The 11,095-nt window shown below is 44.1% G+C and overlaps 1 protein-coding gene across 1 annotated transcript; it reads left to right on the forward strand.

The window, feature by feature from the left end:
- The first annotated feature begins 197 nt into the window (after positions 1-197).
- On the forward strand, positions 198-10,873 carry LOC115116237 (ras-related protein Rab-11A). Its single transcript, XM_065012437.1, has 5 exons — positions 198-365; positions 1,244-1,439; positions 7,500-7,693; positions 8,899-8,979; positions 9,084-10,873. The coding sequence occupies exons 1-5, from the start codon at positions 326-328 to the stop codon at positions 9,218-9,220; spliced, it is 648 nt and encodes a 215-aa protein (XP_064868509.1). The 5' UTR covers positions 198-325; the 3' UTR covers positions 9,221-10,873.
- The last annotated feature ends 222 nt before the right edge of the window (positions 10,874-11,095 follow it).

The following is an 11,095-nucleotide window of genomic DNA, read 5'->3' on the forward strand; positions in this document are numbered from 1 at the left end:
ATATTATGTATATAACAGTTATCTATGTAATAAGAATACCACTGCACTGTAGTGGTTATTTTCTGTGGCGGACTAGTACTTCACTGGTGCATTTTTATTTGAAGTGTCTGCAATTCATATAGTAGCAATGAATATCGGCTGTTGGTTTGCTTTTTTGTTGCTCCCCCTCCCATAGCTAGCCAACGTCACAACAAAATCCCGGAAGTGTCAGTCTGAAAACAGACCCGTCGCCGTTAGCTAGCTGAGTGTTTCAAAATCTATTTGCTAAATCGTCGCATTTTAAACAGTTTATATAAACGAAATACTCCTATTTATATTTTAGAAAATGGGAACCAGAGATGATGAATACGATTATCTGTTTAAAGGTAACATTACAGCATGATCCTCGATATCAAAGCTAGCTAGGTAGCTAACGTTAGCTAGGCAGCTGTTTTAGCTAACGTTAACAGTGAAACCTTTTCATTTGTGTCTGTGAAGTATGATATAGGTGTGTGACTAGCTCTGATACATTATTTGTTTTATAAACGAAAACTACATATTGATGATAAATTATAAACATAAATTGTGAAGCAGTTGGATTGCAACGTTAGGTACCCAAACGCCTAACGTTAATAGGTTAGCAGCTGTTTCTAAACAATGCTGACTTTTGTATGATTAAGTGAGGTCGGGGTGTTTCCCGAGATAGCTAGATTGCTAGATTAGCCAGCCAGCTGGTTATCTTAGCTACATGCAACGAATATAGGTTATTATCTAGCTACATTCATCCGTAGATAAATAATGTGATGTTATAATCTCCCTTTCCTGGTTTTTCTGTGCTGTTTAATCTACATTTGACATATGTCATGTGTTGTGGCTATCTGTTTTGTTGTTTTCTATTTCAAGTTGGTTTAACATAAAAAGCGCATAAGACTAAGAATGAACGTTAGCTACACACCACTGTGGATGTTTGACAGTGTCACTGCAAAAGTGAATGGTGATGGTCAGATATTTTATGTGATGGCATCTTGTAGCTACACGTGATGTAACTATGTCATATCCCCATGTAATTGCTACACATTGACCTTCTGGCAGGGCCTGATTAATGCAGGAGCTTACATGGGTTGAAGCCCTAAGGGCCAAAACCATAGGGGCCCTTGAGGCAGAGAAAAATTGAAGTGTGTGCCTGTGTAATCCGGCGCTGACCTTTGGGGTCAATAAAGATTTTATTGCATTCAATCCATCAGCCATTAATTTTGTGTTCCAGTGGTTCTGATAGGAGACTCGGGTGTTGGCAAGAGCAACCTGCTCTCTCGTTTCACCCGGAATGAGTTTAACCTGGAAAGTAAGAGCACCATTGGAGTGGAGTTTGCCACCCGCAGTATCCAGGTGGATGGGAAAACGGTGAAGGCTCAGATCTGGGACACGGCAGGACAGGAGCGCTACCGGGCTATCACCTCGGCGTGAGTATGCTGTAGGGTAAAGTTGCCCCTAGATGCTGATCTGGGGTCAGTTTATCATTTTTCCCACTAATGGTTAATGTTAGGATTGGGGAAGGTAAAGCTTATCCAGAGTTTACAATAGGAAGATTTGGCGCTGGACAAGAGACCGGGAAGAATTCTATTTATTGAACCTTTGAGAAAGTTACCGGTCATCTATATGTAATATATTCCATTTAGCAGACTCCACTTAGTCATGTAATATATTATATTTAGCAGACTCCACTTAGTCGTCTAATATATTCCATTTAGCAGACTCCACTTAGTCATGTAATATATTCCATTTAGCAGACTCCACTTACAGTCATGTAATATATTCCATTTAGCAGACTCCACTTACAGTCATGTAATATATTCCATATTCCATTATATTCAATTTCATAGCCTATTGTTTTATTGGTTTTTACTTTCCTAAAACAATAATTGTCCATTTCACAGTTCAGCTGTCTGATATTTGAGCACTGAATGCATCAGGCCGTTGCGTCAGGCCACTGCGTCGGGCCGTTGTATTAGGGCGTTGCATTAGGTCGTTGCCTCAGGGCATTGCATTAGGCCATTGCATTAGGCCATTGCATGCATTGGGGCATTGCATTAGGCCATTACATTGGGGCATTGCATTAGGCCATTACATTGGGGCATTGCATTAGGCCATTAGGGCATTGCATTAGGCCATTACATTGGGGCATTGCATTAGGCCATTAGGGCATTGCATTAGGCCATTACATTGGGACATTGCATTAGGCCATTAGGGCATTGCATTAGGCCGTTGCATTAGGGCATTGCATTAGGCCATTACATTGGGGCATTGCATTAGGCCATTACATTGGGGCATTGCATTAGGCCATTAGGCCATTACATTGGGGCATTGCATTAGGCCATTAGGGCATTACATTGGGGCATTGCATTAGGCCATTAGGGCATTGCATTAGGCCATTAGGGCATTGCATTAGGCCATTACATTGGGGCATTGCATGCTGTCTATTTACCACCACAATCTGATACTGGCACTAAGACCACACTCAACCAGCTGTATAAAGCCATAATCTAGAGGTGGTGATCCTAGTGGCCGGTGATTTAAATGAAGGAAAACTGAAATCAATTTGAACCATTTCTACCATCATGTGACCTGTGCAGCTGGAGGTGAAGAATCTCTACAGGACCTTCAGAAAGTATTCACACCCCTGGACTTCTTCCACATGTTGTTCTTACTGCCTGAATTTAAAATGGATTCAAGTGAGATGTTTTTGTTACTGGTCTACACACAAAACCCCATAATGTCAAAGTGGAATAAGGTTTTTAGAACATTTGACAAATGAATAAAGAACATTTAAGTTGAAATGTCTTGAGTCAATAAGTATTGGACCCCTTTGTTATAGCAATGCCTAAATATGTTACAGTTAAACACATTTTTACTCAAGTCTCATTAGTTGCATGGATTCACTCTGTGCAATGATTGAATGTTTGAAGGACCACATCATCTCAAGACTCACAGCTGTAATCGCTGCCAAAGATGATTCTAACATGTACTGACACAAGGGTGTGAATACTTATTTAAATGAGATATTTCTGTATTTCATTTTCAATTACATTTGCAAAAAAATTCTACAAACATGTTTTCACTTTGTCATTATTGGGGTATTGTGTGTAGATGGGTGAGAAGAAAACATAAATTGAATCCATTTTGTAACCAACAAAATATGGAATAAGTCAATGGGTATGAATTCCTTCTGTATGTATGAATGTATGAATGATGAGAAGAAGCTTAGCCCCAGTGTGGGACATATATATGCCTGTGGGAGTAGCTCATGCTACGACACAAACATTCATTTCTTTATACTTCTCAGATAGCCTACTGTGTCTGCTATACAGATACAGATGTACAGAAGGAGGCTAATTCATTCATTTACAATTAGAATTAGAATATATTGTAACGACCCTGGGTTTATAGGCGATGAAATCGACCCTGCCGCACGAGCATGCTTTTACACAGTCGATAGCGCGCCGGACCTCGGGCTCGAAGGTCGAGGGTTCGAGACCTGCTCCCTGCTGATTCATTACATTACAGGAACGCGCTCACCGGCCAAGCACACGCACTGTCGTGGATGCAAGGTCCAATCACTTCTGACACCAATGTAATGAAACAGCAAGTAGCAGGTCTCGAACCCTCGACTTTCGAGCATGAGGTCCAGCACGCTATCGACTGTGCCGCAAAAGCATGCTCGTGCGGCAGGGTCGATTTCCGACCCTGGGTTTATTATATATATCTTTTTTATTTTTATAAAGATACGCATTATATTGTTAGATTATAGGAGTAACTCTGGTAGGCCTAAAACATTCTTGCGCACCTCAAGTTCAACTGTCGGAGTTAGTTGGAGCGCCTGTGTTCACCAGCTCATATCATAGGTTCTGCAGTATAGTAGGCTAATAACAACAACAAACCATAACCTTCACCAAAGTTTCAAAACTGTATTAGGGTAATTACATTTACATTTAAGTCATTTAGCAGACGCTCTTATCCAGAGCGACTTACAAATTGGTGCGTTCACCTTATGACATCCAGTGGAACTGCCACTTTACAATAGTGCATCTAAATCTTTTAAGGGGGGGGGGGTGGGAAGGATTACTTTATCCTATCCTAGGTATTCCTTAAAGAGGTGGGGTTTCAGGTGTCTCCGGGAAGGTGGTGATTGACTCCGCTGTCCTGGCGTCGTGAGGGAGTTTGTTCCACCATTGGGGGGCCAGAGCAGTGAACAGTTTTGACTGGGCTGCGCGGGAACTGTACTTCCTCAGTCGTAGGGAGGCGAGCAGGCCAGAGGTGGATGAACGCAGTGCCCTTGTTTGGGTGTAGGGCCTGATCAGAGCCTGGAGGTACTGAGGTGCCGTTCCCCTCACAGCTCCGTAGGCAAGCACCATGGTCTTGTAGCGGATGCGAGCTTCAACTGGAAGTATCAAAAGTACTGGTTTAAACCTTCACAAAAGTTTTGAACAGGCAATATTGTAGCAATTACCAACAAATGACAGCAATAGGTTATTGATTTGTCTATTTTGTAGGCCTGTCTTAAACTAAATATAGAGCACCCAATTAAAAAGACTGATCAAACTTAATTAGCCAATGAAAAGAATGAAACAAAACACATTTTGCATATTTGAAGAAATGGTTTGAATTAATAAATAGACCTACAATAATAACAATGATGATGATAAAACAAATGATTTATAAATACTAAATAAATAAATCCCAAAATGGCATCCTACCTGAGTAGCGAGTTGCGCAGTAGTCTGCATTTGGTCGCGCCAAACATTCCCCTCATCTTTTCCACTACAATATTACACCATCTCCGTACGGAGGACCTTCCCCTCATCTTTTTCCACTACAATATTACACCATCTCCGTACGGAGGACCTTCCCCTCCTCTTTATCCACTACAATATTACACCATCTCCGTATTCCCCCTCCTCTTTATCCACTACAATATTACACCATCTCCGTACGGAGGACCTTCCCCTCCTCTTTATCCACTACAATATTACACCATCTCCGTACGGAGGACCTTCCCCTCCTCTTTATCCACTACAATATTACACCATCTCCGTACGGAGGACCTTCCCCTCCTCTTTATCCACTACAATATTACACCATCTCCGTACGGAGGACATTCCCCCTCCTCCACTCTTTATCCACTATCTTTTTCCAATATTACACCATCTCCGTATGGAGGACATTCCCCTCATCTTTATCCACTACAATATTACACCATCTCCGTACGGAGGACCTTCCCCTCCTCTTTATCCACTACAATATTACACCATCTCCGTACGGAGGACATTCCCCTCCTCTTTATCCACTACAATATTACACCATCTCCGTACGGAGGACATTCCCCTCATCTTTTTCCACTACAATATTACACCATCTCCGTACGGAGGACCTTCCCCTCCTCTTTATCCACTACAATATTACACCATCTCCGTATGGAGGACATTCCCCTCCTCTTTATCCACTACAATATTACACCATCTCCGTACGGAGGACCTTCCCCTCCTCTTTATCCACTACAATATTACACCATCTCAGTACGGAGGACATTCCCCTCATCTTTTTCCACTACAATATTACACCATCTCCGTATGGAGGACCTTCCCCTCCTACGGAGGACCTTCCCCTCCTCTTTATCCACTACAATATTACACCATCTCCGTACGGAGGACCTTCCCCTCCTCTTTATCCACTACAATATTACACCATCTCCGTACGGAGGACATTCCCCTCATCTTTTTCCACTACAATATTACACCATCTCCGTATGGAGGACCTTCCCCTCCTACGGAGGACCTTCCCCTCCTCTTTATCCACTACAATATTACACCATCTCCGTACGGAGGACCTTCCCCTCCTCTTTATCCACTACAATATTACACCATCTCCGTACGGAGGACCTTCCCCTCCTCTTTATCCACTACAATATTACACCATCTCCGTACGGAGGACATTCCCCTCATCTTTATCCACTACAATATTACACCATCTCTGTACGGTGCCAATACGTTTTTCAGTTGTCGTGAATCAGCCCATTTTGGTTTACAGAAAATGAGTCAGGCTAACTTCGTAAGACCGCAGGCTAACTTCGTAAGACCGCAGGATAACTTCGTAAGACCGCAGGCTAACTTCGTAAGACCGCAGGCTAACTTCGTAAGACCGCAGGCTAACTTCGTAAGACCGCAGGCTAATTTACCGTATCCTGTAATCGGCGGCAGAGTAGCCTAGTGGTTAGAGCGTTGGACTAGTAACCGAAAGGTTGCAAGTTCGAATCCCCGAGCTGACAAGGTACAAATCTGTCGTTCTGCCCCTGAACAGGCAGTTAACCCACTGTTCCTAGGCCATCATTGAAAATAAGAATTTGTTCTTAACTGATTTGCCTAGTTAAATAAAGGTGTAATCCCACTGAGACTCATTACCATATCCTGTAATCCCACTGAGACTCATTACCGTATCCTGTAATCCCACTGAGACTCATTACCGTATCCTGTAACCCCACTGAGACTCATTACCGTACCCTGTAATCCCACTGAGACTCATTATTGTATCCTGTAATCCCACTGAGACTCATTACTGTATCCTGTAATCCCACTGAGACTCATTACCGTATCCTGTAATCCCACTGAGACTCATTACCGTATCCTGTAATCCCACTGAGACTCATTACCGTATCCTGTAATCCCACTGAGACTCATTACCGTATCCTGTAATCCCACTGAGACTCATTACCGTATCCTGTAATCCCACTCATTACCGTATCCTGTAATCCCACTCATTACCGTATCCTGTAATCCCACTGAGACTCATTACTGTATCCTGTAATCCCACTGAGACTCATTACCATATCCTGTAACCCCACTGAGACTCATTACCGTATCCTGTAATCCCACTGAGACTCATTATTGTATCCTGTAATCCCACTGAGACTCATTACTGTATCCTGTAATCCCACTGAGACTCATTACCGTATCCTGTAACCCCACTGAGACTCATTACTGTATCCTGTAATCCCACTGAGACTCATTACCGTATCCTGTAATCCCACTGAGACTCATTATTGTATCCTGTAATCCCACTGAGACTCATTACTGTATCCTGTAATCCCACTGAGACTCATTACTGTATCCTGTGCTCCTGTCTGTCCTGTGATTAATGTATGTTTGGTGCTGTCGTGGAAGCAGGGAGGATATTTGAGAGTCAGTATGAACACAGTCGGGGACGGAAGGTATCGAGCGTCTCAGAGTAGGAGAGAGTTTAGCCTTTTGGATCATAATGAAGGAGATTTCATGGACAAACTGCTTCCTGGAGAAATGGAGAGGGAGGATAGAAGGTGTTTTACGTCAGAACTCTGAATAGAGTAGACCTAATCCCCAACGGTCGTCTTTCCAAGCTCTTTGTGCCCTGTTGTTAAAAGTGCTATAATGGTACGCTGGCTTTTATTGATCAAATGGACCTCTTTGTCCACTGTTGATGATGTCATGGTGCAGGTACTACAGAGGCGCGGTGGGGGCCCTGCTGGTCTATGACATCGCCAAGCACCTGACCTATGAAAACGTGGAGCGGTGGCTGAAAGAGCTGAGAGACCACGCAGACACCAACATCGTCATCATGCTGGTTGGCAACAAGAGTGACCTGCGTCACCTCCGGGCCGTGCCCACCGACGAGGCTCGGGCGTTCGCAGGTTAGAGATGCCTCGTCGTTTCTGAACAAGTGTCAGACACTGAAAAAGCTACATACATTTCTGTTTTTCTTTTTTTGTTGTACTTTCCTTCATTGATGATGCTGTAGTCTCACAAAAATGTATGTTTTAATGTCACTTTTTATGCTTGCATTCATTCCTGTGGAATGTTCCATAACAGGTACAGTCTCTAACTTAGGGAGTTGTTTGTTCCATAACGGGTACAGTCTCTAACTTAGGGAGTTGTTTGTTCCAGAACGGGTACAGTCTCTAACTTAGGGAGTTGTTTGTTTCCTAACGGGTACAGTCTCTAACTTAGGGAGTTGTTTGTTCCAGAACAGGTACAGTCTCTAACTTAGGGAGTTGTTTGTTCCAGAACGGGTACAGTCTCTAACTTAGGGAGTTGTTTGTTTCCTAACATGTACAGTCTCTAACTTAGGGAGTTGTTTGTTCCAGAACAGGTACAGTCTCTAACTTAGGGAGTTGTTTGTTCCAGAACGGGTACAGTCTCTAACTTAGGGAGTTGTTTGTTCCATAACGGGTACAGTCTCTAACTTAGGGAGTTGTTTGTTCCAGAACAGGTACAGTCTCTAACTCAGGGAGTTGTTTGTTCCATAACGGGTACAGTCTCTAACTTAGGTTCCAGAACGAGTCTCTAACTTAGTTTGTTCCAGAACGGGTACAGTCAGTCTCTAACTTAGGGAGTTGTTTGTTCCATAACGGGTACAGTCTCTAACTTAGGGAGTTGTTTGTTCCATAACGGGTACAGTCTCTAACTTAGGGAGTTGTTTGTTTCCTAACGGGTACAGTCTCTAACTTAGGGAGTTGTTTGTTCCAGAACAGGTACAGTCTCTAACTTAGGGAGTTGTTTGTTCCATAACGGGTACAGTCTCTAACTTAGGGAGTTGTTTGTTCCATAACGGGTACAGTCTCTAACTTAGGGAGTTGTTAGTTTCATAACGGGTAGAGTTTCTAACTTAGGGAGTTGTTAGTTTCATAACGGGTACAGTCTCTAACTTAGGGAGTTGTTAGTTTCATAACGGGTACAGTCTCTAACTTAGGGAGTTGTTTGTTTCCTAACGGGTACAGTCTCTAACTTAGGGAGTTGTTTGTTTCCTAACGGGTACAGTCTCTAACTTAGGGAGTTGTTTGTTCCATAACGGGTACAGTCTCTAACTTATTTTCTGACGTTGTTTGTTTCCCTTCAGAGAAAAACGGTTTGTCTTTCCTTGAGACGTCAGCCCTGGATTCCACCAACGTTGAAACGGCTTTCCAGACCATTCTGACAGGTGTGTGTGTGGTCACACCTGTTGATTTGATCTGCTATCTTGGCAAGACAGACTGGATATGACCTAATCACCTCTCCCTCTCTTCTCCCTCTCCCCTCCATCAGAAATCTATCGAATCGTCTCTCAGAAGCAGATGTCAGAGCGTCAGGAGAGCGACATGTCTCCTAGCAACAATGTGGTCAACATCCAGGTGCAGCCCACTGAGAACAAACCAAAGATGCAGTGCTGTCAGAACATCTAGCCCCGCCCATGTTACCACTACACCTCTACCCCCTCATATACCCTGTATTCTGACCTCTACCCCCTCATATACCCTGTACCCCCACCTCTACCCCTCATATACCCTGTACCCCCACCTCTACCCCTCATATACCCTGTACCCCACCTCTACCCCTCATATACCCTGTACCCCACCTCTACCCCTCATATACCCTGTACCCCACCTCTACCCCTCATATACCCTGTACCCCACCTCTACCCCTCATATACCCTGTACCCCACCTCTACCCCTCGTATACCCTGTACCCACACCTCTACCCCCTAACCCCTCATATACCCTGTACCCCCACCTCTACCCCCTCATATACCCTGTACCCCCACCTCTACCCCTCATATACCCTGTACCCCCACCTCTACCCCTAACCCCTCATATACCCTGTACCCCCACCTCTACCCCTCATATACCCTGTACCCCCACCTCTACCCCCTAACCCCTCATATACCCTGTACCCCACCTCTACCCCTCATATACCCTGTACCCCCACCTCTACCCCCTAACCCCTCATATACTCTGTACCCCCACCTCTACCCCTCATATACCCTGTACCCCCACCTCTACCCCTCATATACACCCATCTTGTTTTAGCTCGCCCGGTGCCCCGGTTGGGTGGAGATCCCACTTTAGAACCAATTAAATGGTCTCTCAAATGTGTGAATTTGGCCCATCCGGCTCTCAGGGTGAGGTTAACCAGATGCACTCACTTACTCAGTCTCATAGGAGTAGTGCCCTCCTCCATTCTCTCCTCCTCTCCGTCCACTCCCTCTCTCCTCCCTCCCTCCCTCCTCCACTCCCCAATACCTCTCCACTCCCTCTTCCTCCCTCTCTCCTCCTCTCCCTCCCTCTGTCCCTCCTCCACTCCCTCTCTCCTCCTCTCCCTCCCACCCTCTCTCCTCCTCTCCCTCCCACCCTCTCTCCTCCCTCCCTCCTCAACTCCCTCTTCCTCTCTCCCTCCTCCTCTCCCTCCCTACCGATCATGATCTGAGAAGCCTAGTCAGTGTCTGGAGTCGTGTTCCCCAGCGGAGCCTTTTCAGCCAGGAAGTCATTTATATTTCTCACTTAGATGTAATACTGTTGATGCTCTGACATGTCTTACACAGAAATGTCTTAATATATTCATCTGATTTTTTTATCTTCATTTTTTTTCAATTTATGACTTTTCCATTTTGTGTGTTCCTCCATTTTGTGTGTTCCTCCATTTTGTGTGTTCCTCCATTTTGTGTGTTCCTCCATTTTGTGTGTTCCTCCATTTTGTGTGTTCCTCCATTTTGTGTGTTCCTCCATTATTATTTTGTACCTATGCTTTTTTTAAATGTTTTTTTTTTGTCTTCAAATATTGTATCATATTTCCTACTAACGTGTATGTATTTAAAGCACACTGAGAATGCTCTGATATGTATCTGTCTACGACCCCCCTCCTCCCATCAGTTAGCCTCGCTCCCTCCCTCTCTCTTTAGTATAATGTCATGTTTGACAACGGTAGGTTTTTCCAAACATGTGGATGTATTAAGCACAGTGTACTAGATAGAATGTATGCTCCCTGGTCCCTGTCGATAGGTGGAGTTTAACAACTGATCTGATTGCTGTAAATAGCTTAAGTAAAGACTTGTGGCATTAGATCTGTTTGCGGATGACTTCAACCATGCCAATGGACAGACAGGGCAGGCATCAAAGTACCTAACACGTAGAGGAACAACAGCTTTGTAAAAAAAACACTTTTTAAACGTGTCCCAAATGGAACCCCATATATAGTGCACTACTTGTGACCAGGGCCCATAGGGATCCATTTGGGACACAGTATTCGTCACTTTGTTTACAGTCAGTCTGTGGCAGGTTAAC

This window comes from Oncorhynchus nerka, linkage group LG27 (assembly GCF_034236695.1).
Source record: "Oncorhynchus nerka isolate Pitt River linkage group LG27, Oner_Uvic_2.0, whole genome shotgun sequence".
NCBI lineage: Eukaryota > Metazoa > Chordata > Actinopteri > Salmoniformes > Salmonidae > Oncorhynchus > Oncorhynchus nerka.